The 27,367-nt window shown below is 53.4% G+C and overlaps 2 protein-coding genes across 2 annotated transcripts in view; one reads left to right on the forward strand and one right to left on the reverse strand.

Annotated features, from left to right (window-relative positions):
* Positions 1–6,613: 6,613 nt before the first annotated feature.
* On the forward strand, positions 6,614–11,210 carry KCNK15 (potassium two pore domain channel subfamily K member 15; the record flags this gene model as incomplete). Its single annotated transcript, XM_084271781.1, has 2 exons — positions 6,614–6,905; positions 10,297–11,210. The coding sequence occupies exons 1-2, from the start codon at positions 6,623–6,625 to the stop codon at positions 11,208–11,210; spliced, it is 1,197 nt and encodes a 398-aa protein (XP_084127907.1). The 5' UTR covers positions 6,614–6,622.
* Positions 11,211–22,933: 11,723 nt separating this feature from the next.
* Positions 22,934–27,367, reverse strand: part of RIMS4 (regulating synaptic membrane exocytosis 4) — a gene marked incomplete at both ends in the record, with an annotated part of 51,445 nt that continues 47,011 nt past the window's right edge. Inside the window, 4 exons of the mRNA XM_084271733.1 lie at positions 22,934–23,152; positions 25,068–25,207; positions 25,453–25,554; positions 26,235–26,347. Of these exons, the coding sequence (XP_084127859.1) occupies positions 22,934–23,152; positions 25,068–25,207; positions 25,453–25,554; positions 26,235–26,347 (574 nt within the window). The remainder of the gene's footprint in view (positions 23,153–25,067; positions 25,208–25,452; positions 25,555–26,234; positions 26,348–27,367) is intronic.

The raw sequence follows: 27,367 nt of genomic DNA on the forward strand, positions 1-27,367 counted from the left end.
AAACAAAGCACCTAAAAGTCAGCTAAAATATTTCTGAATCCAGAGAAGCCTCGGGTTTCTTTTCCAACTTAGCTCAGGTGGTTTGCCTGCCTCCAGAAATGCCGAGTGTTAATTTGATTCCCTAAAACTGATTCATGGCAGATCTGGCATCCTGATGCCCGGAACAGCTGCGATTCCTGTGCCGCCACTTGCTCTGCCCCAGGGACGCCACACAGCCCCTGAGCGTGGCTGGAAAGAAAGGACCAGGGCTGGAGCAGGGCACAAACAGCTGCACACAGAAACATCTTCGCATTTGCAATTCAGAGAGGATATATCTCATCTACCCAATTAATCCTTCCAGAGAAAAGTCTGGAGGGAAGCAGCTGGAACATCTCTGCGTGCAAACAAGGCTTAGTAAGATCTGCAAGTTTTGAGGTAGAGGAAGAAATAAGGCCCCAACACAGTGTTTTCACCACAAGAGAAAACAAATGCTTTCTGTTTGTGGTATTCGTTCCCCACAGGGAACCTTCTGCGGCCTCCGGCATGGTGCAGCTGGGAGGGAGCATCTTCACAGGGCAACTCACAGCTCCCTGGGCTGGGAAATCGCTGGTGGACACAAAGCTGGAGCCGTTTTCTGGCTGGGGAAGGCTGGTGGCTGGGGCCAGCCTGTGGCTCTTCGCTAGCAGGGAAAGCGAAACACGTCTCTTGGAATCAAACACTGAGCTGGAATAAGTTGGTGCCTGGCTGGGAAGCGGGGTCAGCATCCCGGCGCCGGTTGCCTGAGCTTCAGAGGCAGAACAGGAAAGGACGTCTTGAGTTTTACTAATAAAGGCATTTTTTTCCCCAGTTGAAGTGCTGCACCCAATTTGTTTCTGACTGGGTTATTTTTAGCATTGAAACCAGCCATTTGCCATAACCCGTCTGACTGGGAAGTGAAGCCCCGAGGCGGCAGACAGACAGCGCTGCTGCAGCTCCCGCGCCCTCGGGTCGTTGCCCCGGCTGCTGACACGGCCAAAGTTCACCAGAGCACGGCCCGGCTCCGCTCGCCGGCTGTTCCTTCCTCCGGCACGTACACAGGGACGCCCAGCCCGGCACCCAGCCCGCCTGCGGTGGGACTTGCTGTGGTCCTGGGCAGGCACCTTTGGTGCTGCAGCCACCCGTGGGGCTCCCAGCGTGGGTTTCGCTGAGGCATGCAGCGTGCTGGAGCCCCACTGCTCACCCAGGAGCATCCCAGAGGAGCCCTACAGGACCTTTCCTGTCCCATGCCATGGTGGCAGGGGCTGCCTTGCAGGGCAGGGGTGAAGCTGTCACCAGGCCACCCTCCAGAAGAGCTTGCACATTTGCAGTTCATTCCCAGACCCTTTGCACACACACACCCCCGCCCTCCACTCGATCTTCCCAGCAATCCCGCGGACTGGGATGCAGGGAAGTCATTTATAGCACCATGACACTGCCACGGCTGGAGCCAGGGTGTGCTCAGGATCAGACCCTGCTCTGCTTGGCTTTGACACCACTGTGTTTCTACAGTGATCCTGAGGTCATGGCTGTGGCAGCTCGTCTCCAGATTAACCTTCCCAGGGAGCCGGACCCTGCTGCAGACACATTCCCAAAGCCTCTCTCCTTTGGCACCGGGGTCCCTCGGCTCCTTGCAGGGACCAGCCTACCCCAGCAGCAGCCACAGCAGCACCACGGAGCCTCCCACTCCCAAGCCCCACTCCAAACTAGCTGCCAGCTCTAATTTAACAGGCTCTCAGCAAATACTTCTACAAATTGTTAAGCAGAGGCATTATTATTCTATCTTATTATTTTATTATTAAGGTCAAGATCCTTGAACAAACAAATGAACCACCTAAAGCAGCTGAGCCCAAGAACTTGCTAAAGCAGAGCAGCACCTTTCCTGTTTGGTTGCGGTCCAGGCAGTTTATGGCAGGTACTTTGTGCCTGGCTGATGTTCAACTGACAGCTTTCCAAGCATATAAAAAACTTATTAGGCTGAAAATAGAGTTTGTGACCATAAACTGTCAAGAGCACTGTCAGCATTTCCAGCCCAGGTCTGCTCCGTGTATAAGCAGCGGCAGATCAGGCTGCTGGGGGGAGCATGGGTGGGGAGGATGGGGCAGCACTGCCCCTTGCTCGACCAGTTTTGGGTAGGAAGGGTAATTGGGGAAGACATAGCAAGGGGCTGTGGGATATCGATGAGAAGGCACGGCTGAGGTTTAGCTTGGCTGGTAGTGGGCAAGGTGGTTGAAGACAGTCATGCATGGACCTGTGTCCCCCTGCCCTGGGGTTTGAAACCCAGAAGCCACATCCATGGTGATCATCTGGAGGCAATCTGCGTTTGTAACCGGTTTGTACCCAACGTTTGGTTAATTCCCTCCCTGTCCAGGTTGCAGCACAATGCAAAGCACAGTGCAAAGCACCTGCAGCCATCAGAGCTACAGGGCAGGGAGGCAGTGGGAAATGTCAGAGCTGAAAGTTGTGAGGTTCCCAAGCCTCCAGTAACCCAGACCATGGGCTGTAGGACAGGGACAAGGTAGCTCTGGCTAGCAGGAGACTAGTCAGGGCCTCAGCATCTGCAGATGAGGGCATTGCTGTGCCCCTTGCATGGAGAGGAGGGATCACTCCCTGTGTCTGGTGCTCGGTGCCGCCTGGCTTGGGGCAGCTGGGGTCCTGCTCTCATCTGGGCAGCTGCAGCTGGTCGTTATTCACATCTTGGTATCTAATCCTTTTAGAAACGAAATAATCCATTGCTTTAAAAATATCCTGTGGCATTGTGGGGCTATAATCTTGGTATTAAATAGCATTACAGCCAGAATAGCTGATGTTTTTACTAAGGCAGAAGAAAACATCTCTTTGTTCTCTAAAAATAACTGGAAGCAGCAGATCCCACCAGGAGGGTCCCTGAGATCCCAGAGAGCTGGAGCACGTTGTGGCTGAAACCAGGCAGGAGACCTACACCTGCCAGAGCCCGTCCTTGGCTGGGTCGGTGGGCAGCACAGCTGGAGCTGCGGCAGAGCCAGTACCGTGCATCCCTGACCCTTTTGCTCAGGGCCCAGGAGCTGCCAGCCCAGGGCAGCACCACTGCCCAAAGCAGCTATGGGGATGCTCCCACCTCTCCTCATGTACGTCAGGTTGCAGGACTGGCTCAAACAGAGCTGCAGGTCCCTATTTAGTGTCTTTCATTGGAGGTGGTTAAGCAGCTCTGCTTCTTTCAGTCCATTAAAACTAGAAAAAGCTTTTTAATAAATGCCCCACCAGCCTGGAATTAGTAGACATGGGTGAATCAGACCCATTAATTAGCCCTGCTTTAAACCCAGATGAGGTCTGACTGTTTACCAGCCACGGAAGGAAGCAGCTTCTCAAAGTTCACCTCCAAAGGGCTGAACAAACAAGGTGTGTTTGTTCCCGGTCTCAGCCCCGTACGGCAGAAACACACCACCTCACCCTCTGGTTTATTTTCAGAGCTGCTGCTTTCTCTCGCTGCCTCCCCGCGCAATAAAAACGAGACATTTAATCTCATAATGCCACTTCTTGCTGGAAATCAATGATAAAGTACATTATCTTGCCTGGCCTGATCCTGCGGCTCCGGCCTGACCTTTCTCAAGCGCAGCGATGTCGGGAGAAAGACAAAGGTTGGACTGAGGGAGCTTCCCAGCAGGAAAGGGCGAAGCCCCTGTGCCTGGGGAGGGACAGCCCTGGTCTTGCTCATGCCCCCCTGCTCACTGTGTGCCGGAGAGAGCAGAGCATGGGCGGAGAGGGAGCAGAGCAGCCTGGTTTCTGCACTGTCGCCATCAGGAAGCCTGTGACCCCATCCAGAGCACACCGTGCTGCCTGCACGGTCCTGGTTTCATCAACACTGGAGTTGTTACTGAGGGGGGTCTCTCACCAGGACACGGGTCCTGCCTCCCTTGTTCCTGAGCAGCTTTCACCCACAGGAGCCTGTGACCTGCAAGACCCAAAAGGACAAACCAGGGATGTCCCAAGCCCCCATGGGAGCAATAGCTGCCATTTCATCATGCCTGTTCCTGAATGAGGCCTTTTTCCAAGGCTGCTCCATCGAGGGCATCCCCTTTTCCAGAGGAGGGTTTGCCTGGCTCTGTGTAAACCCCAGCATAGCGGGGAAAGGCCGTGCCAGGGGAAGTCCCATGCCACAAGACACTGCTGGGTGAGGATGTCTTCTGGAGTCAGGGACCGGCCAAGGCCAGCCCACCACACGACCCAAAGAGGACAGGGCTAGCAGAACCCAGAGCAAGGAAGCGCAGAGGGCCATCCACACTGCAGGGGCTGGGATGGACCCCCTGTCCCAAATGCCCACAATCGCAGGGAAGGTGAGATCCCATCCACCCTGTGTCTATAGCACCTTGAGATGCCCAAGCACTGCTGGCTGTTATCACAGACACACGTTTGGAAACAAACTGTGGAGGATCAGGTAGTCTGTGACCATTGATGCTGTTGCTAAAGGAAACTGCAGGTAGCTTGTGCCTACCTTCACCCAGTGCTGGAGAGCGTCTCCCAGGGTTCTGCATGCTTGAACCCAGGCTGGCACGTTGGCACAACATCTGCACAGGGCAGCTGGCTTTAGGTAACACGCTACAGCATCAGCTCACTGCTCCAAAGATTACCCAGGGACCCCAGAATTTGGCCTGCAAAGGCACTATAGCACCCAGAACCCCTCTTAAAAGATATTTGATGGGTACAGAGTGATCTGATCACCATGAGATCTCATTTCTCTGTAGCTGAACCAATAGCTCAGTTAGCAGCACAGTGTCCTGTCTTCCTGGTGGGATGTCATTGCCGACCAGTGGAAAACATCACCAGCAGCAGGAGGGCAGCAGGTGAAGCAGATCTTCTGTAGCAGGTGGCCCCACATTGCTCCGGGTCCGGAGGTTTGACAGCATCCCAGGCCCTGTTAGCAGGGCTCCAAACACCACCACAAAGAAGATAAACCAGTCACATTCCTCCAGCAGAGCCTTTGCTGCGTGATTGAGGAGGCTGCAAGCACTAGGATGTCGAACAGCAAAGCACCGACAGCTCGTGCTGCCGGTGATGGATGCTGGAGCCTGTATTTTTTCTTCAATAACAACTTTCCCTAATGGTGCTGGCAGGGAGGCTCAGCAAGGAGGAGGGAAGTGGCAAGTGTCCAGGGTGAAAAAGAGTTCACGATTACAGCAGGAAGGGCAGCGTGTTCCTCATGCTGGCCATGGGAATGTAGAGGACAGGGCTGGAAAGGGGCTCCAGGAGAGCAGCGAGTCATCCCCTGTGCCAGGAGAACATCAGCTGTACCCAGAGCGCTTCCAGCAGATATCTAGACATCTGCTTATCTTATTTTTAAACTCCTCCAGTGACACGGCTGCCACAATCTCCCCAAGCAATCTGTTCCGGTGTTTCACTGACTTCATGGTTTAGAAGTTTTTCTTGTGTCCAATTCAAACCTCCTCTGCTGCAATTAAAGCCCGAAGCATCTTGTCATCTCCAGAGAGAGGCCTGAAATGGAAGAAGAGGGCTGTAAGCCTGCTCATTGCTTTGCCTTCCTCAGCTGCTTTATTCCCAGTTAAAAGAAGAAGAGTTTATTTTTGGGAGGAGAGACCATCTACTGCAACACACAGAGAAGTATCTTTCTATTTTTAAAAGTGAAACATGAGGGTTACATAAAAGCTCAGAAAACTGCCAGTGAGAAACAGGGTGCTCACTTTGGGGGCTCTGCCCCCTGCACAGCTCCTTTCCCTGCACCTCCAAGCCGACCTGGGCTGCGTGCAGAGCATCAATGTGGGGAGGCCCCGCTCGCTGCTCCCCGTACCAGCACAGGGCTGTGGGCCCCCCGTCCCCCTGCACGTTCCCCCAGCATCAGGTGAGCACACCAGAGGAGTCAGCAGGAACACTGAACCCAGTTCTTACATTCCACAAACAGCACCCAGCACACGGGCCACACTGTACGTGCTGGTCCGGCTGAGACAGCGCAGATGCCAGGCACAGCTGCGTGCTCCTGGTGTGCCTCGGGTGGGTGTGAAGCCTGCCCAGAGCCGGGCGGAGTGCTGGAGCCAAGGGCTGCCCACACAGGGACGGCACCGCAGGGCTGGGGGGTCTGTACCCCCTTCCTCAAGGTCCGCCCAGGGCTGCGGGGTCTGTACCCCCAAGGTCTGTCCATGGATATAGCACCGCAGGGCTGCGGGGGTCCATGACACACCCCCCCCCCCTTCCAAGGTCCATCCCGGGATGGCACCGCAGAGCTGCGGCGCCTGTACCCTCCCCCGCAAGGTCTGCCCAGGGATGGCACCGCAGGGTGCGGAACCTGCTCCAGCCGGGCGCACGCCGCCGGATCGCTCCGGGGACAGGGAGCGCCGGTAATGTCACCGGCCTGGGGCTCACCCGCCCCAGGGGCTGCCGGGCGGAGCGGGCTCGGGGCAAACGGGAGCCCGGCGCCCCGGGGCTCGGGGCGCGCAGCAGGCGGGGCGCTCAGGGGGCGGTGCGCGGGCGCGCAGCAGGCGGGGCGCGCAGGGGGCGGCGCGGGGCCGGGCCAGGCCGGGCGGGTGCGGAGGGGGGGGGGGTGGGATGCACGGCGGGGGCGCGGCGGGGCCCGCGGGGGGCGGCGGCGGGCGTGGGGCCATGCGGAGCCCGGGCTGAGCCGCCGCGGCCGCCCCTCGCCATGAAGCGGCAGAACCTGCGCACGGCCGCGCTCATCCTCTGCATCTTCTCCTACCTGCTGGTGGGCGCCGCCGTCTTCGATGCGCTGGAGTCGGAGGCGGAGAGCGGCCGCAAGCGGCTGCTGGAGCAGAAGCGCGGGGAGCTGCGGAGGAAGTACCGCTTCTCCGCCGATGATTACCGGGAGCTGGAACGGCTGGTGCTGCAGGCCGAGCCGCACCGCGCCGGGCGGCAGTGGAAGTTCGCCGGCTCCTTCTACTTCGCCATCACCGTCATCACGACCATCGGTGAGTGCCGGCATCCCGGCGTGCAGCCCGTATCCCTCCATCCCCGCACCCCCGTATCCCTCCATCCCCGCACCCCCGTATCCCTCCATCCCCGCACCCCCGTATCCTTCCATCCCCACACCCCCGTATCCCTCCATCCCCGCACCCCCGTATCCTTCCATCCCCACACCCCCGTATCCCTCCATCCCCGCACCCCCGTATCCCTTCATCCCCGCACCCCCGTATCCTTCCATTCCCACACCCCCGTATCCCTCCCTCCATCCCTACACCCCCGTATCCCTCCCTCCATCCCCGCACCTCCGCAGCCTCCCGCGCTTCCAAGCACCTCCGAGCGCCCCGGGACGAGCAGGGGAGGTGAGGGGGGCGGGTTGCCTGCGTGGGAGAGGCAGGTCTCACCCTTGTAAGACATCTCTTCAGGCCACCCCCCCAGTCTGACCCTGTGGCACCCAAGTGCCCGGCAGTGGCAGAGGTAATTCACAGGGCCCACCTCTTTCGGGGGATGTCGGGGTGCTGCGATGGCCGGGGTCACAAAAGGTTACGTGCATGTTACCCCAGGGAGGCGGCAGCACGCGGAGCACCTTTGGCAGCTGTAGAAGTCGGTGGGGTGCAGGAGGGCAGAGGGGGGACCCCACATCCATCCTCCGTGGGATGCTGTACCCAGCAAGCCAGGCTGAAGAGCTGGGCAAGAACTGTTGGCTCCTTTGCCAGCTGAAAACTCTGGAGGTTTGGCTGGATGAGACCTGCTTCAGGGAGCAGAGACAACCACCAGACACTGAACCTCTGCCTGCACGGAGCCTGCAGAGAGACGGCTGTCAATTAGCTTGGAGGGGAACAATTGAATCGCATTAAGCCCCCACGCAGACACACTTACCCGTGCTGGAGCCCAGTGCCTTGGTTTGCCCTCTTCTATTCTGCAGGAGCATGAAACTACACTGAATGAGGATTGCCTTAATTCTAGGTGAGGTTAGTCACATGGGAGTTTAGCATTGTTTAATTAATCCACTTTTATTAATTCATGCACCCTGAGCATCTCGTGGGGGTAGGCAGATGTGGGATCCTGTGCTCGTGCTGGGATTTCAGTCAGCAGAAGTGTTCTGGAGGCAGGAACCCCGAGGCCAAATCCTGCCTTTCCACAGCCAGCAGCCACCTCCTTGTCTGCAGGAGGGGGCTCAACCTTACCGGGGGGCTGGGGATGGGTGAAATACATCTGGCAGCTGAAAGCATCATTTGTCATGATGAGGGCTGGTGGGACCCACTGTGCAGCATTACCAGGGGAGAAGAGGCAGCAGAGGGGTGGGTACCCCACAGACCCTGCCCCTGGGGGCTCTGCATGTCCCCATGAGATGGGGTGCTGCAGCTGGCAGCACATGTGGCCAGCAGACAGCGATGGGTTCAGGGCACGGTCAGTGTTGGGCCCCAGCAGGAGGGCAGGATGAACAGCTTCAGTGAAAATCTCCATCATCTCACGACAGGCGATGGCTTCATTTACATGATGTTTCTGTTGGCTGTGACAAACAATCGCTCCACTTACCACACCCCCACAACAAATAACTTCAGCCCAGGTGCCATATTTCAGACCATATGCCAGGTCGCTCTGTGTGGGGCCGTGCTCTGAACCCTGGCTTAACGTTACTGTCGCTGTGTTTACTCTTTCTAATTCCCTTTGTCATTTTGAAAGCATCAGTCACACGCTCTTTCAGCGGTCTGGCAGGGTAGGACAGCTGCTTTTCCACTTACTGCTCTTCTGGATCATTATATTTACCTCCTCGCTGCTGTCATTGCATTATCTTGTAGCCCAGGACCTGATAACTGCACTCTGTTGATAACCACAGGCCCAATGGGGGCTTTGCCACCGCAGCCTCGTGCCTGCTCTGTGCCCAGTGAAACGTGGCACACGGCATTAACTTTGTCATGCCTGATGGCAGGGGTTTATGCACAGACAGAGCCAGTAGAAGCCCGTCCCTTCCTACCTGCCTGCAGCTGGGAGCACAGCACGGTCGAGGATAACGCTGACCTCAGGCCCCAGCCCTGTCCTGTCACAGGAGTTTCCTGGAGCGGGAGGCTCGCTGGGGAGCCTGGCACAGCGTGGTTGTCATCCTCTGGTCATCCTGTCACTGCACGCCAACAGCATCCCCGAGTCCTGGGAATCCAGCGACAGCAGAGACAGGGTGAAATCAACTCATGGCTTTGAGCAGGACTGGGAAATAAAAGAGTAATTAAATAATTACTGTGCTGGTGTGTTCCCCCACCACAGCAAACACCTGCACAAAGCAGAAATATAAATAACTGGCTGTTTGCAAAGGCCACGCAGCAGCGTGGGAAGGAGCTGAGGCTGTGCTGCAGGCACCTTCAGAAGGGAACCTTCCAGCCCTGGTGCTCATAGAAACTCAACAGAAAGGCTTGGATGCCTTTGGATGCCGTTACTCCCCGCGCTGAGCTAGTTACTCATCCGCTGAGGTCAGAGGGCACCGATTCTGTTGAGCCGCTGTAATTGTGAGGTGGGTGCAGGAGGGCTGAAGTCTGAGAGATGCTGCAAGTGCCTCATTACGACTCATGGTGTGAGTGTCCTTGAGTCACAGCTCACACTTGGAGCAAGGTGGGGAAATTAAATCTGGGAAGGCATTCAAGGAGAACCTTGTCCTCCTTGTCCTCCTTGAGCTCCTTGTCCCTGGGATGAGGGCTGACAGAGCTGCAGTGGCATAAATACTTCCCTGCATTTAAAACAGCAGACCCCCCCCGCCCCTTCCCCAGCAGCATGGCCGGGCTGTAGGTCTGAGTCTGGGTGACATGGGAGTAAATCTGAAGCTGCTCTGCAGAAGTCCTCCCAGATAGCTGCTCCTGCAGGGATGGACCCTACAGCTCCTGTCCAACAGGCCCTGAAGCAAGCAGGAGCTGAGTGTCAAAGGTGCACGTGACACTGGAGGGATGGGGACAGGAGGGGCACGCGTGGGTGCTGGGCGAGGTGATGATGGCCCTGCAAGGGCACTTGTGGACGGGACTGGCTGGGTGCCCACAGGGTGACCTGGTGCTGTGGTCTCAGCATCCTGCGGAGCCTCCGTCCTGCCTTGCCGTGGGGGTTCAGGTTACCCTGCAGCCCTGGCGTGGCTTCGGTGCCTCTGAATTGCTGGTGAGCTGCAGAGGGCTTGCAGGCCTTGACCCAGCCCCAGGGCTCCTCTTGGCCTCTATAACCTCATGCAAGCTCAGGGGCACTGAGGGGGTACCTTCTCTCTTTAGCGGCCAGATGCGGTTCTGCATCATCCCACGGTGCTGTTAGCATTGCCTGCAGATCGGGTGCTGATTTGTTGTTTCCCCCCCCCCAATTCTCTTACTGCTCCTTTTGGTCCCCGGGCAGCCTCGCTGAGAACGCCTGCCTGTCCTCTTCCCTTCGCAGGCTATGGACATGCTGCCCCAGGCACGGATGCTGGCAAAGTTTTCTGCATGTTCTACGCCATCCTGGGCATCCCCCTGACGCTGGTCATGTTCCAGAGCCTGGGGGAGCGCATGAACACCGTCGTGAGGCTGCTGCTCAAGAAGATCAAGAAGTGTCTGGGGATGAGGACAACCAACGTCTCCATGGAGAACATGGTCCTGGTTGGCTTTCTGTCCTGCATGGGGACCCTGTGCATCGGCGCAGCGGCCTTCTCTTATTTCGAGGGCTGGACTTTCTTCCACGCCTATTACTACTGCTTCATCACCTTGACCACTATTGGCTTCGGGGACTTTGTGGCTCTGCAGAAGAACGAGGCTTTGCAAAAGAAGCCGCCGTACGTGGCTTTCAGCTTCATGTACATCCTGGTGGGCCTGACGGTCATCGGCGCCTTCCTCAACCTGGTGGTGCTGCGGTTCCTCACCATGAACTCGGAGGACGAGCGGCGGGATGCTGAAGAGCGCGCCTCGCTGAGGAGAGCCCGGAACAACATCCACCTCAAGCCCAAAGAGGACAGCCAGAGCAGCAATGCTATTTTTCTCCCCGTGGAGGACAGGACGAGCCAGATGAACCTCATCCCACTGATCCAGGAGAACACGGAGAGGCAGCGGCGCCAGTCAGCCAACTCGGCGGCCGCGGTCCCTTCCTTCTGCACGTGCCTGTGCTACAGACCTCAGCTGTGTGGCAGCCCGGTGCCCTCCCACCCCAAGACCCTGAGCTGCCACACCAACCCCGTGTATTACAACTCCATTTCCTACAAAATCGACGAGGTGTCCCTGAGCACGCGGGGTCAGACCAGCTCTTCCCCAGGGAGCACTTTGTCATCCAACAGCCCTCGCTGCCGGCAGCACCCCCGGCTGCGGAGGAAATCCATCTAGGAGTGTGCACCGAGCTGTCCTCGGTGCTCGAGTCTTACTATGATGATGAATTATGAACAGAGATGTCGGGTCCCTCTTACTGCTCTCGTTTCTTCTGCTCCTCTCCCCTTTCCGCTGCCCGCCAGCCCCACGCAGGGTCTGACAGGAGCCTTCAAACCCTGCTGAGACATAACCGTTCCTTTCCGCAGGCACTGAACGACACTCTTTAGTTTTTCTTTGCTTTTTCCTCTGACTGGGTTTAAGCATTTGGGTTTGGGGAGAGGCCCCCGGTCCAAAACCCAGCGAGCTGTAGGTTTTGCTTTCCCACCACCTCCCCGCTGCCCACCCTGCGGCGTTGCTGCCCTCCTGCCCTCGGGCAGCGCGTGCCTCTCACTGCACAGGCTGGAGCGCGCTTGCTGGGAGTGTATCAAAAGCAAAGCCCCTGCCAGCGAGCTCTGCGGGGTTGTCCCCTGACTCTAGGTGCAGGTAAGTCGGTGCCACGCAGCCGGTGGGTGGGCAGGGAGGGGTGGGCTGGAAGGGGTGGGCTGCGGTCCTGCTGCTCAGCACACGGGGATGGCTTGTCCCATCACCAGCCAAGCTCAGGCTCGTGGCTGGCTCAGGACTCATTACGCTCACCCACGTCCCCACCAGTGTGGGCAGGTCCCTCCAGACCGAGCTGGCTGGTGGGTGCTGCATCCTGGATGCAGGGGAGATGAACTCCCCTGGCCCAGCCATCGCCCTCCTCTGCAGCGAGCCCAGACTGTGTGAAGGGCACAGCCCCAGGGAGAGGCACCCAGAGCCACCTGCAAAGGTGCTGGCTCCAATGAGATTGTCAGCTAAAATCACCCTTTCCCCCTCCATGTCGTCTCCAGCTGGCAGCCCAGCAAGTCTGCCTGCTCCTGTCTTCCTCCTGGCCCCACCAGCCCCTAGGTTTGTGCTTCTTGCTGCTGGGTTTATCAGAGGTGGGGTGACCCCATCTCAGCATACATCCCCAGGCAGGGTGGGGTACCCCCCCAACATGGCCCGTATCCATCCTACCTGGTCTGCAAGAGAGCAGGACTGGGCTCTGGCAGCCGTAGGAGATCCATTTCACTTCTTTCCCCAATAAAGGGACATTTTCACTCTTAGTTCTCTCTAAAATACCCTCCAAGGGGGTTTTCCTGGAGGAAAATCCCCTTTTCCCTGTGGGGAAGGCATGCAGAGCGGCAGTGTTGGGAGGGCCTCAGGGCAGGCTTTGCTCACCCCTTTTTGTTCTGGGCAGTTTAATAAAAGGTGAATCCAGCTGGTGGTGGTCGGTTCTTTTGTCACGAGGGTCCAGGGAGACATGTCTGAGTCCCAAACCCCCTCCCAGCTGCAGGGGTACGCCAGGGCTGGCTCCCCTGCCATGGGGGAAGGGGCAGGGTTTATGCCCAGAGACCTTATACCTGTGGGTGCCTGCTGGGATGTTTGGGCATCACAGGGATGAGGGGGGCAGAGTGGCTGTCCCAGAGCTGGGAACCCACTGGATCTCATTGCCCACTGTGTCTCCTCCACTCCCCCAGCAGTGACCTTCCCGTTTCCAGCCATTCCAGGTGCTTGGGCATCCCAAGAGGCAGCTTTGGCCTTCAATGTCACCCCAAATCTGCAGACTTGTTATGACTAGTTCCAGTCCCTAAACCATTAGGGATTATGGGGTTCAAGACAGGGTGCCCAATCAGGGAAGCACGGGGATGGGCAGGAGCTCTGGTTGCCGGGGCTGGCTGGTGGAGGAACAGAGTGGGGTGGGTGTGCTGTGGGGCTGCTGTGATGGCTGGGTAGGTTGGGGGGCATTCCTCACCAGGTGTGTTTGGGGATGCTCTCTGCCAGGTTCTCACCCTGCTGGAAGAAGAGCTAGGACTTTACACCCACTCTTGGGGCATGAGGTGATCACAGCAGTTCCATCCTTTCCACCCCTGGGCAGCATGCAAGATGCTCAGCCCTTCCCAGCCTCAGCCTGACCCTTGTCCTGCTGGCAGGCAGGGAAGGGACAGTGATGGAGGCAGCACAGCCCTGGGAAGATGGTGCAGGCGCTGCTGAGCTGGCACGAGGGGCTGGTTTGGGAAGACCCCCAGGGCCCTCCACAGTGTGTAGCATCTCGCAGGAGTGGGGGAAATGCCCTGGCTGCAGTTCCCCCTGATGCTCAGCAGCTGCATCGCTTTGCACCACTGGCCCCAAATCCGGACCAGCCGAGTGAGCCGTGGCTTGAGCAGAAAGGGGCAGGTGAAGCCAAGCTGTGAGCCTATGAAGCTGCCTCGTGAATGAGCCTTTTGTTGGCTTCTCAGCTCCTTGGTGGTGTCATTTCATGCTGGCCCCACCAGCACAGCCCCTTTGTGTCCCATCTCCCCCCTACCCTCAACAGGGTGTGCACGGGGCCTTCCCCACCAAAGCATTAGATGGAGACCTCTCACCCTCTCCATGTTGAACGTGGGACACCCTCAGTGCAGCCAGGATGGGGCAGCTCCTTCCATCCTCGTGGGAAACAGCAGCTCTTCAATCCCTGCACAAGTCAGAGCCCACAGGGCTCTACCCCAGTGAAACCTACCTCTTGGGAGCTGGAAGCAGAAGAGCCACCAAAGTCCCATGGCTGAGCTGTCCCTCTGGGTTCAGTGTGGTGCTGCCAGCGCTCTGGGCTCTGTGCTTGTGCCCCAGAGCTTGCTACGCATCGATGCAAAGGCAGAGCCCGGCAGAGGCACCAGTGGCGTGAGGTCTGCATGGACGAGCCGGTCTCAGGCGGTGGATGGAGAGAGCCATGAGCTGATGGAGCAGAATGCAGGGCACCTGCAAGGCTTTACTGCTGCTTTTGTGCAGCCTGAGATGCAAGGCAGCACTGCTGGGAGCTCAGTTGCTTATTGACTGCTGAGCCCCATCCTGCTGCACAGCAGCTGGTGATGGGGTAAGGGTGTGAGGTACCATTCACACCCCCAACCGCCCCCCTTCCCCCTCCTCCTCCATGCTGGGCTGGGCTGCTCTGACCTCCCAGACACCCACACCGCTGGGGAAATCCTTCTCCTGCTCCTCTTCCTCCATCACTGCTCCTCCCAGGACTGCAGGTGGGGTGGGCAGGGAGCTGCCCTGCCCCTCCATCCTGCTCTGATGATCTGCAGGCATGAGAAAAACCTTTAAGGCATGCTCATTAAACTGGGAGCTTGAGATCCCTTGTAATTCCCACGGAAAACAGGTTTGTGGTGGCTTCTGGGGAGTGCTACCTTTTCTCACCGCTTCCTCCTGCAGCAGGTGCCAAAGCAGAGCCCCCAAATGCTCCCTGAGGACTCACAGCTCAAGCATACCCTGGGATGACCAGGCAGTGGCTGCGCACGCAGTAATGCCCACAAGTCTCCTTCCCTAAGGGTCCCCAGGCCCCCCTTGCACCCACACTGACCACTGGTACCCTTGACAGCCGGGGCAGATTTTTCTGCCATCTGCATCTCCACCTCCAGTGTTCCCAAACCCGACCTTGAATGGGCTGTGGTGCCTGTGAAAGGACTCGAGAAGAAAACTGCAGGAGCAGGCAGCTTCCAACTGGGGCAGCAAGCGGAGCACAAGCTGAGAGCAAGCTCAGCTCTCTGCCTGGAGGTGCCCAGAGCCACATACCATCTGGAAATGGCACGGGGAGCTGGAGGTTTGGAGCTGGGACTGAATGAGAGAGCCCCAGAAAGCACAGGGACATGCCAGGCTGAGCTCTCCTCCCTTCAGGCACAGAAGGAAGGATGATGGGACAGCTGAAACCTCAGGTTAGAAGTAATGGTGGGGGCGCAGCAGAAAGGGCAGAGACACCACAAAACCCTCCAACACACCGTAGGAAAAAAAAAGGTTTTATTATCACCATTATCAACGTTTTCATTAGCTTAACACTGAATTGTAAATCACTCAATCATTACATATTGTCTGAATAAAACCTACAGACAGGAAAAAGAGTACAGCGGAATCCTCTCCCGACTACAGCCGAGTGGCTGGCGGCACACTGGCACTGCTGGGACACCCGCACTGCTGGGACAGCGTCCCACCTTCCACCCAAGGCAGCCCACGCACCTCACAAGCAACTGGCCACGGTGGCAAGCAGGCTGCCCAGCTCCATTGCCTGCGCTCCCTCCAGCTCCATGGAGATTACATCTCTCTGCATGACGTTAAAAACCTCCAAAAGGTTTTGGAGAGGGTTAACAGAGGCCAACAAGAGCAGATCAGCTCCCCCTACTCCTACGCAAAGGCAAAGGGAGAGGTAGCAACTGCGGGGTGCTCCTGCCAAGCTATGGGGGGTTTGTGGAGCAACTGATGAAGTAAAAAGGTTTAACCTCGATGAAAGCAGATGTCCGTAGTGTGGCCAGGCCCCAGGCAGCAGGGGTACAAGGCAGAGTGCCGGCATGCTGGCGCTGGGGAGGCAGAGCACGATGTGCTGGGGGTGATGGCTCCATCCCTGAGCAGAGGCCAGCTCTGCAGCACCGCCCCGGGGCTCCCCGCAGGCAGCGTGGGGTGGGTGGTTCGGTGCAAGGGGATGCTGTGGGCAGCCTCAGGCCCCTCGGCTCAGAATAAGGCCTCGTATCGAGAGGGAAGGGAGAACCCACGTAGGGAGCAGCGGGCACAGGGGAAAGCAAAGGGAACCTGGAGGAAAGCTTGCTGGGAGGTCCCTGTCTCCCTGACCAGCACAGAGGCAGCTCCCACCCTGTCCCTGCCTTCTCCTGGTTCTCTGGATGGCACACTATGCCTGCGTGGGCTGCAAAGCTGCTTCAAAAGACCCTTAGCTCCTACCCAGAACAGGAAAGGATGGAGGCCCTGCTGCCAAAGGCAGCCCTGACACCGCAGTGGATCACAGGCCATGGCAGCACTGCGGACGGGGGTCTGGGTGGAGGCACTGGGTACCTGGCGTGCCCGTTCCTCCCGGTGCAGGGAGCAGCCAGCAGCACACAGGAGGAAGGCGAGCCCAGCGCGGCGAGGCTGAGGAACACACCTTGGATTCACTCTCCAAACCTCGCTCCAAAGAAAGCAAAAACCAGCAGAGCCCAGCAAGCAGCACTGGAGAAGGGGCCACAGCCCCAGAAGAAAAGCCGCTGCAGGATTTAAAGTTCCAGGCTGGTGTTGAGGGGAGCAGCCGTCCCCATCTGTGGTGCTCAAGCACCTAGAGAACACCCAGCTCCTGGAAGGCTCGTGGCACGACCTTGGCAGCCCGAGTCCCTCTGTCCTCGGGTTGCTTCTGCCCCCGTGGCCGCTCAGCGAGCGGAGCCCGCTGCTGCCCGCGCCCACAACCGCCTTGCAGCAAGACAAAAAGCCCCCCCTCCTTCCCGGGCAAGGGGGGGTCTCAAGCCCATGTGGGGTGCCCAGAGTGCACCCTAAATGCACAGGCCGCCTCCCGACCCAGCAGAGCGGGGTTTGGCAGTATAGCTCTGGTGGCCATTTTAGCTACTGGGGAGTGACGAAGGGAAAGTCGTCAGGTCGTGGCTCTGTGTGCTGGTGCTCCATAAAGGGCTGGTGCTGGCGCCTTCCATTTCTGCCTCTAAAGTGCAAAGAACCAAATGCTACCAGAAACTCTTCCCCAGTTCCTCCCCTCCACCGGGATGAGAGCAGCTACCTCAGGGAAGGGATGGTGGAGGGTGTCTTTGTCACCAGAAGAGCTTGAGGAACGAGCCTGATGCTGCAGTTGTGGGTGAGTAGCTGGGGAGAGGGATGGATGTGCAGCTGCTAGGTCACTGGGATGCTGGTCACTGAGCAGAGGGGAGTCTGGCAGTGTAAGACTCATTAGCCACATTTTGAGAATACCTAATCACTTGCAAACTCCCCAGGGAAGTTCCGGGTTCACAGGCACGTGCTGGAGAGCCAGGCAGACCGGCAGACAGACGCAGGGCGCAGCCAGAATGCAGCTCTGGGTCTCTGCCATGGCAGGTTTGATGAGCATCCCACAGGCTTGGCTGGGCAAAGCACTCAGCCAAGGGAACGACACTGATGGCACAACCAGCCAGGCCCCTCGTAGGGATTTTGCATCCTGAAGGGAATGTGGCATTTTCCAAAGCGTTCCTGTGTGCTGCTGTGTGCCTGTACGCAGTCGTATGGACACACACATACAGACACCCCACATACCCCTCAGCAGGCATGCACTGGGGCAAACAAAAAAAGGCTTTCACTGATCATCCTCTTTTCGAGAGGTTTGGCTCAAATTCAGTAGCTGCATTTCATCTGAGATGCTCGCTCTAGGTCTCAACATGCCCTGGACTTCCCTGCTGACAGCACTTTGCATTTACATGTCTCTCATTCTTCACAAAGCCTTTCACACAGAGAAAGTGAGTTACTTATCATTCATGAGGGCTCTCAGCATCACCGGGCCAGCGACCTGCTGCCTGCCTGGCCAGCAGACTGGCAATCTTGGGAACGTGAAGATTCTTCCTATGGGAAATGCTGTGAGAAGTCCACAGGCAATGAACTGGGACGCTGTTTTGAAGCTGGTTAATTTTACGCACCGCATCAATGATGAATGAGCTGACTTAAAATCCAATATCCTGATGCTGCCACTCTGGAAAAATCTTTAGATGAGCCCAGCATTAGCTAACTTCTGAGGAGTGGCACGGAACAGCCTGTTCCCGTTGCACCCTTAGTCCCCCGGGATGCTCTGCGAAGGTGCGATCTCTCTGCCTTGGGTGGAATTCTCTAACAAAACAGACAAAATAACCCACAAAGCCTTTAGAGAAGAGCTGCTCTGAAATAAAACCCCAAACCCCCTCCCTTTAGCTTGCCCCTGGTATCTCGAGGAAAACAGGCAGCTGTCAGGCAGAACTCAAGCGGCCCCAGAGTGCAAAGGCTTTTTTGCTTTATCAGGGCGATGTGGCAGTGGGAACCGTTCTCATCGAGTTACAAACACTGGATTAGCCTAAGAAAACCAGGGAGATCCAAACAGTCATGAAGTTTATACTGAAACTATTTTTACCTCTGTGGTATGAAGTCACCTACGGCTGTTTCACTCTTCACCTAAGGGAGATTTCATGTCGATGGGCACATACGCTCACAGAGAAGTCTATAGGATGAATCTATCTCACCAGGCAACAAGCCCAGCCTTCGCTTTTCACAACCAGAGTTAACATGGATCTTTTCCACAAGTGATGCCGTGGAGATTGAAGACAATTATAAACTGTACCAACAATATGTACTACAGCCTGCGAGTCACAATCTGTGCACACCAAATGGAATAGATTATTGCTTGTTAGCCTATTAGACTTTCTTTATAAAAAGATCTTTATACAGAGTACAGGATTATGACAAAACTAGCTAAAGTAGTTCTCGTCTTGAAAATACAACATCGATTCTTTCAACAAAGGCTTGAAGAGTAGCTGAGAGTTAATGAACAGTAACAAATATTTACTAATAATTCCATGGCCAGTTTGAACAGAATTTCTTATAGGACTTTTGTTCGGGTGCTTATTTACATATGCCTCTTTTTCTCTTGGAAAAAAGTTGATAAGACTATAACAAGGAGCATAGAAACCAAAAGAATGAGTAAACTTCATACCAAGAACGTTAAACATTTCTGAAAACACTAAAATTATGTTATCTGTTAAAAAACATACATCATTTTGTCTTTAAAGAAAAATATTTCTCCTGTGTTAAAATATTACCAACAGCATGTAATAAACTAACTTAAAATGAGCTTCATAAAAAAGTTGTCTTGCTGTCTAAACGTTACTAAACATGCTCAGGTTGAGATTCTGTTAACTGCCTCAACATCTTAAAAATAGCTCCTTTACAGGAGCTTGTGATATTCATACTCCAGGAGACCCGCGGATTTAGAACAGTACAGCAATAAAGGAGCCAGTAGCTAGGAACAATAAATATTTAATGGTTTTTTTCATTCAAAGCAAGTAATTCTGCAATGTCCTTTGACACAACCCATGGCCAAGAAGTGGGGATGTACCTGGCTAAGTGATAAAGTCATTTGGGCCTTACCCTGCCCCTGGACACCAACGCCCATGTGCAGTGTGAGGGGGATGCTCCAGCCTGCCCAGGCGGCTCTGGCTGCAGGATGAGGACCTGTGGACTGAATTGCACTCTTTACTCTGTGGCATCCCAGCTGGGTGGGGGCAAAGGGAAAGCAACACCAGGAGACCGGGAAAATAGCACGGAGTTTTTTGCCTGAACAAACCAGGACCAGCCACCCAGCCACAAAAAGGACCAAGCCATGTCTGAGGGAGGGTCTCAGGGTTCTGCTCTCCCTGCAAGCAGGGGATTCTCACCAGGGAGAGGTCGTTCTGCTCTCTGCATCAGGATTTCTTTGCTTTCCCTGGTAACAGCAATGCAGGTAACATTTAGAGACAGGTTATCCCTTTTTTTTGGCAAGCAATTCTCCCATTACTATTAAAATGTAGTATTTCATGCACAAGGAACAGGGAAATTGGCCCTGAGCTGGGCTGGTATTTATCCTCAGTCTCACCCTTTATCACCACCCTCAGACCAAGAATACTACGATGCTTTTTATTTCCCCCACCAAGTCTCCTGCTCACCCTCTCTCTCCCGGACTACAACTAACAGCCAGACTAAGACACAGGGGAAAAAACTCTGCCAGGACTTGCAAAGACAACCAAAGTTTCATTTTCAGCTGCTCATCACTCTGGCAAACTGATAGTTTTTACACAACCACACCAGGAATTCTGACTGTCGTATCACATCACCTTATAGACAGAAACTGGCAAGTCAAATTTTTGGGGAAGAAAAAGGGTTAGGCTTTATAAAAATAAGCTATTCCAAGCCAGAGACTTGCCTTGGATAACTAGAAGATTTCTTTTTTTAAACTATAATACACCACGGTCAGTGCAGGAATCACAGGCAGGAGTGAAGCGAGAATTTAGAGGGTAGGTACTGTGCAACAGCCCTGGCCTCACCGCGTGGCCCCGCTGGCACTCCCCAAAGGGCTCCTGGCAGTCTGGTTTACAAAGGAAGATCATCTCCAGCTGCCAGTCTGCACGACTCTGCTGTGTGTGGCAGCCAGGGCTCCTAACATTCGCTCACCGGGGAGAAACAGGACTTGGAAGTGAGCAGAAACACAAGCGAGAACCACTGGACTACGATCAACCACGGAAAGACGGCAGAAGAAAAACAGGATGGAGCAGACTGTTCCAACTGCCTCCGAGCTGCAGAGCCCGAGGCCTTGGACAAAAATAACACAGGCAGAAGCTTAACTTTTTATTCACCCTGACAGTGACCTTTCAGCAGGATTAAAACCACACGGACCGTAGTCCTCAGCGTTCAGGAGTCCTATGGTAACCATGCTGCTCATCACCGAGCTCGCAGGGCTTTGGGAGGGGCAGGACACAGAGACACATCGTGCCTCTCAGGCATACAGGAGCTGAGCTTTTCAACAGTCATTAAACAAAGTTTTTTTGGGGGGGAATATTTTTGGCATAGATAGTCTCCTACTCCCCATCAAAGACCACAAAAACGTTGCATTCGTCTTATCAGACACAGGAAAACCAGGATTAAGTAGCTATTACTGGTAGATAATGTCCAAACTAAGTACCAATACAAAGTTTTCAGCATAACTTAAGACAGAAGCCCTGTTACTCAGCTGCCAGGTCTGGTACATACCCGGAGCTCCCCACGGTCCTTTTAAAGACATAGTTATTAAAAGATCCAGTGCTACAAACCACTAAATCTACCTAATCTATTCTAGTTCATACACATATTGTACAATATTGCCTAGTACTCACTACATACCAAGAGGAAAAGATGCTGAATTGAATTACAGTAAATGTGCTTTTTTTTCTGTTTAAAATAAAGAGAGCGCCACAACATAGTTTGACCAGCATGCAACAAACTTTCTTCAGCTAATATATAGAAATTGTCTAATACAATTAGAAAAAATAATTAGTGAGAGGCCAGAGACTTATTTGATCAAGGAAATTAAGAGGTTTGTCTGAAATGTCGAGGCTTTTGCCACTGAAGACTCAAAAAACTATTCATTCTATGTCCTTTCTCTTTCTCCCCTCTCCTTTATATTCTTTTTTTTTTTTTTACAGAGATTATTGTAAGGCCTATTATTTTTGCATCTATCCTGTAATTTATCTCAAAATAATTTAAAATGCCATAGACAAGCTAGGACCAAAAGCAACTGCTGTCACCATCCACTCAACACTCATGCTTTTATTCTAACGAAGCGGAGGCCCACATGCAGAAATAAACTGTATTTGGCCTCTACGACAGGCCAAGAATCTGCTCCTTCCTAAACGCAATGTGGGACCTTCACTTTTCAATCACAAAGCAAAACATCTCCAAAAGCTCATTCTGAGAGAGCAGTCATCAAATCCTCATTAAGAACTGCAGCGAAGCCTAGCCAAAACTGGCCTATCAGCAGACAATCTTTGGAGATTCTCTGTGATTTCGGATAATCATTTTTTAATTGTCTGAAGGATCTAGTGCACTCACTCCAGCATGTGCCTCTGCTGACAACAGCCGCTCTATCTGGGCAGCTCAGAGAATGTGCTTGATCTACAAGACTCATTTACGCTAAGTGCTGCATTTCAATTAACAAAATAGACATGCTGTGACCAGAGTGTCTTCAGATTCCTCACCCACAACCTCTCCATACTTTGGGGATTGCATCTCCTCTTTCAGGATGCTAGGTAACATTTGTGTACTACTGAGACTGCCTAAAGCACCCTTCTCTCCCCAAGGAAAGTAACACGCTCTGCAGCACCTTGACAAGCTTGTCAGGTGACAAGCTGAGGTTTCTTCTTCTGCACCCCCTCCTAGAAACCTCAATTTCCTCTCCTGTGCAGAACAAACCAGTGTTGTTTCAAGTCAGTCCATAGCACATCAGGATGGGCAGCATCTCCAGCAGATATGTACCAGGACAAAGGAGATGGAAGAAAAGCAGGAAACAGAAGACATCATGACTGAAGGATGCACAGCAACAAGTAAGGGAGTCAGTAAATTGCAGGGTATTGTACCTGACAATGCAAAACACATCTCAAGCTGCAGTCTGATGTTCAGCTCCCCCTTCTATTGGTTTGGGTTTGTTTTTTCCAAAATTGCAGTTAATTACCCTGCTAACTTCAAACTGTTCAAACTGTCTGGTCTAAGTAGGCGCTACTTACTCTCCCACCAAGTATGCTTCATCAGCACTGTTAGACAAGTAATGCAGTAAAGACACTTGCTGGTAATTTGGCACAGTTTGAAAACACAGCAACGACAGTGTTAACGTGACTCAGTGATGTGGAACTGATTCTAAAGAGTTGCAGGTTTCTTTCTTTCTCTTACTATCAGAAAGACCAACCTTATAAAAAAACCTAATGCCTCCTCTGAAACCTTCTGCTCCTGCTCTTTTTAGGTCCAATACTGACTTCTGATTTTTTTTTTCAGGTACTTTCTCATATAAGAAGCTGTATCAGAAATTTCTAAGCTGCACAGTTAAGAAAAACACCTTCCTTACTCCCCCCCCAAATTCTTTCAAATGCTGCAACTTTCCAGGGTTAATACTGATCTGAAACAAGGGTCCAAGAATGACAGCGTGAGAAGCGAAACAAGAGGTGTTATGTCTAGTTTGACAAATAGGACTCATGCCCCGCAGCACCTCCTCCTCGGACGGAGAGGGCACAGCGCCCTCCCCCTCATCTTCTGTCTAAGGTCACTGGTTTATCCTCCTCTTCCAGCTCCACAAGAACTGATTGAACATGCATTGCGCTTGAGGTCAGAGTTCCAGCAAACAAAACCTTGACAGCATGTTTAAAAATCAAAAGCAGTTCCCCCTTCCTTACTCACTAAGACCTGTCACAGCAGGGTCCCACTGTGCTCTCCAGGGAAAGCTGTGAGGACTGACGCAGGAGCGGGCCTGTAGTAGGATCCACCATGGAGGAGGTTGGGAAGAGCTTGTACCAGCCAATTGCTAAAGTCGACAAATCCAGTTCTTCCAGGAGGACTCTGGCGACTCCCATGAAGTGCTTGCGCTCCATGCGTCCGTAGTTTCCCCAGACTATCACCTTAGGAACAAGGAGGGGGAAGCACAGTTAATCCTCCAACTTGCACACTTGCTGGGGAAGCACAAGTCTGACCAATCCTTCTTTCCACTCATCCAGCTTCCCAGAGCTTTACTACAGTCTCAGAAAGGTTCACACTACCAACAGGATGTGAAACGCTGGCTGATGACTTTACTTTTTTTAGCACAGTTTTACAAACCCTAACTTCTCAGATTTTATTTTTCAGCCCACAGAGAAAAGGCAAACACACATGTGGAGGAGACATCGTTCTGCTGTTCTACCTGCTGGGTAGGGCCAGCACAGGCACTAAGTATCCCTGGAGCTGCAACTCCAACTCCGGCACGTAAAACCTGGTCCTGGCACTCTAATGGGCCTTGGACACAACAAAAGATGGCCTGTGGGAAAAGGGCAGGAAGGGCTTCTTCTGGGGAAACATACACCAACAAATAAAAGGTGGGCAACAGCTTGGGTCAAGAGCCAGCAGTGTGCGGAAGAGAGCACGTCTTAACTTCTGCGCTCAGAGCTCGGGGCAGATGGTGAGGATGGCTCACACTGTCCCAGGGCAGATGGTGAGGAGGCACAGCTACTCACCTGGAGAAGGGGCAGGAGCCGAGCGCTGGCAAGCAGGGCCGGTGACGCAAGGGGCACACATGGAGTGGCATGCAGGGGAAGCAGAACAGACTGCCGAGAAAGGCTTGCAGACGCAGAGGAAGGTCTAATGAAAGAGAGCTGGCAGACGAGCAGGGAAAGCTGAATCACACTTACAACACGATGGAGACCAGTGGGTGGAACAACAGATGTAGTGAGGGTCATGGGCTTAGGCATGCTGGAGGCCTGCACGTGACCAAGTGGCCTGCGCAGCTCGTGACAAAGGTGACGACTGACTCCAGAGCGAGTCCGTGTTCTGAAGAGGAGGGGATGAGGATGCTGGGTTATGACGGTGACTAGTGATCTCTGGCTAATCCTGACAGCTTCCTTCCCTAGGCTCCAAATAACCAGAACACTACAGTTTTCTGTAAAATGAGGTAGGAGAGATAAAGAATGTCAATTAAAGAGCAAAAAATTAACACTCTAGGTCAGCATGAGATGGAGCAAGCCGCTGCAGAAAGCTGGTTTGGCAGCACAGCCACTGGCAGAGCGTCAAGCTCCTCGTTTTATTCTCCTGCAACATGTGCCTTTCCTGGCAGCATGGCAGCAGGTAAGGAAAGCCCTGGAAGGCAAGAACAGACCAAGCCAGGTCCCACCCCATTCCAGTCAGAAACGCCTGGCCTCACTGCAACAGAGGAAAATGCTTCTAATCAAGGCAAATGAGGAAAAATACACTAATGAGAAGGATCCAGCAGGTTAGCTGGTGCTAATTCAGATGCTAGTGGAGGTAAGCAATAGAGACTCGTGGATTAATTACATCTATTTTACCAGTGGATTTTAGCCAGGCTTTATCGGATGGAAATGATTCAGGTATGAATTAACAATGCAAATCACTCTTCACTCTGAAAACATAGGTGCAGGATTGAAAATATGAGTATGACAGAAAATGTACATCAGTAAAAGAGGTAGAAAAAGGCAGGATATATGATTGCGTGATGGCCAAAGCAGTATAAATGCAGAAGACAACATATGCTGCAAGACTTTAGGATCTGTAGTTTCTACCTATCTCCTAACTGGGCAGGGGAAAAAAAAGAACTAAAAAAAAAAAAAGTCAACCTTTTTCTAGTAGGCAGTCATGTTACCTGGCAGGGTGTCAAACAACAATCAGTTTGAGTATGAAAAACAGGAGTTTTTTCCATTTGTTTCGTTCAGATTGAGTGCATCTGGTTCAATGAAACACCAGCTTTTTCTCATCTATGTTAATTATCCAGATCCCTTGCCAGACTTAATATCTTCCAGCTGAGGCAGACCTGAGACTTGCTCATCTTACCTGTAATACTTTGCCCTGGGGGCTCTCAGCAAACAGTAACACCTGATTGTACAAGGGGTCTAATGATTTGCGAGCCACTTTTGTCTTCTTTTTCGCAATGCACACGCCATTCTCTAGCAGGTAAGCTTTGATGTAAGCAGCTGCAAGAAATAAAGATGGTCAAAGATGAAAAAAATCTTCAAAGAAAGGCAAAGTAACACGTCTCAGGTATTTCTAAAGAAGGCTTTACAGCAGCGAAGAGATCTGCTCAACCAGCCTTATTTTCAATACCACATACAGACTGCTTAGTCCTGCAGAAGTCAAGTGGAATTAAGGTTCTTTCTGTTCACAAGCATCAGGGGAGTCTGGGGCTCAGCGAATTACTTGAGGAGTCAAAGCATACTACCTGGCAGTGTTTTGGAGCCGGGTTTTGGTGTGAGTCCTCGAGCCTGAATGATATCCACTTCTAGCTGTCCATTACGCTCTTGCAAACCAATTTCCACATCCCCTAAATCAAAGCGTCAGAACAGACAGGAGACTTTCAAAAACAATACATCTGTGGGCTACTAAAGTGTTAAACCAAAACATATAACCCCCAAAAAACAATCTTCAGGTCTGCTGTGAGTGGTACCAAACTGTAGGCCCCAAGTGCCTGATCTCCTTCTGCTTATTCTGGAGCAGCTCTGCCATGGTTCAAGCCCATGATTTCAAAATCATCTCTAACGTCAGCCCTTTAAAATGGCTCTGGTGACTCAGTGTCACACCCTTCAGGGCAGCCAGCCTCTCCCCTCTCCCAGATGGAGTACCTAGGGTCACAGGGTGCTTTGGAAACTGCAATTATGGTGGACCATTAGAAAATACTTTTTTTTTTTTTTTTTTTACACAGCCTGGTGAGCTTGAGAGAAGAGGAGAAACATGAAGATGCACAGGATGCATTTTCAGGATCTAGCTACGTTTTACACAGTCTGTGTCTCTCAGGTCTGACAGAGGAAAGCACAAAGCTGATGCTCTCCTACTGCCGCACGCACGGCGATCAGTAAAGCCTTTCAGCCAACCTTATTTGATTTAACAGAGAAACAGGGCAGGGGGGCGGTGGACCAGCAGATGCTGGACATGTTATCAGGTGGCTTGTAGGACCAGTCTGTTCAAGATTGAGTTAAAGCCACGTAACATCTTTGTGTGCCTTACCCATCGAGGTGGTGGCCAAGGTCTGACGCCCAACAAACTGTGCAGGGCCCATGCTCCCCAGGAAGTCGCTAAACTGCCCGGCAGATGCCAGATGGACTCCGCTGAAATTCAAGCTGCAAAAGAAATCGATTTTGGCAAGTGGTTAATTTGCATTTTAAAGCAAGCCAGTAACTAAAGAACCAGATTTAATATAACTTTGAAATGAATGACATCTACAGAAGCCTTTTTCCCTGTGAAAAACTCACTGGTTTCCAAGCAGTTCCATGGAAGACATTTAAAAATCCCTTTCCTTGCACAAAAAAAAACCCCAACCAACAGCAATGGCTGCAGTCACCAGTTGGTTACTCATTCAATTAATTGTCTGACGGAAAAGCTCTGCCATCTCAGGCTCACACGCAGCCTGTCACCTCTTCCAGGTAGCATTATAACCTAAGCAGCTTCCCAGCACAGCTTACAGAGTCACAGAACATTAGGAGTTGGAAGGGACCTAGAAAGATCATCTAGTCCAACCCCCCTGCCAGAGCAGGATCACCCAGACTAAATCACAGAGGAACACATCCAGGTGGGTTTGAATGTCTCTAGAGAAGGAGACTCCACAACCTCTCTGGGCAGCCTGTTCCAGTGTTCCACCACCCCCACAGAGAAAACAGAACCTCCCTTGGTAGCTGTCCTTTCCCAACTCTCATTCTGGGGAGGAAATAAAGCACCTAGAGCTGTAGTTAAAGGTGAACTGAGGGGTGCTGGCATCAGTCCCTTGGGACTCAATTCCCTATTTATTCCTCACAGACGCACAGAGCAACCCATGAACCAGAGGGGTCCATTTCCCACTTCTCCACACCAGCAGCACCTACTGCACCAGCTCTGGGGTTCTTGTACTGCTTCCACACCTGGGCCTGAAGCAAACATGAAGAAGGATCTGAACACTGGTGGCTAAAAGGACAACAGCCTCTGCTGCAAAACATAAAGCTGCTGGGGGACAGAGCCCCCAAATCTATTCACCAGGCACTGGAGGCTGGTCTACAGCACGACTGCAGGTGCTGGTCACTGCACTGGAAGACAGTGAAGCAACACAAAAGAGCCAAACCCTGTGGAACACCAATACAAACCAGGATTTACCCTGATTTACGCAGCTG

This window comes from Gallinula chloropus (genome assembly GCF_964237585.1).
Source record: "Gallinula chloropus genome assembly, chromosome: 16".
NCBI classification, from domain to species: domain Eukaryota; kingdom Metazoa; phylum Chordata; class Aves; order Gruiformes; family Rallidae; genus Gallinula; species Gallinula chloropus.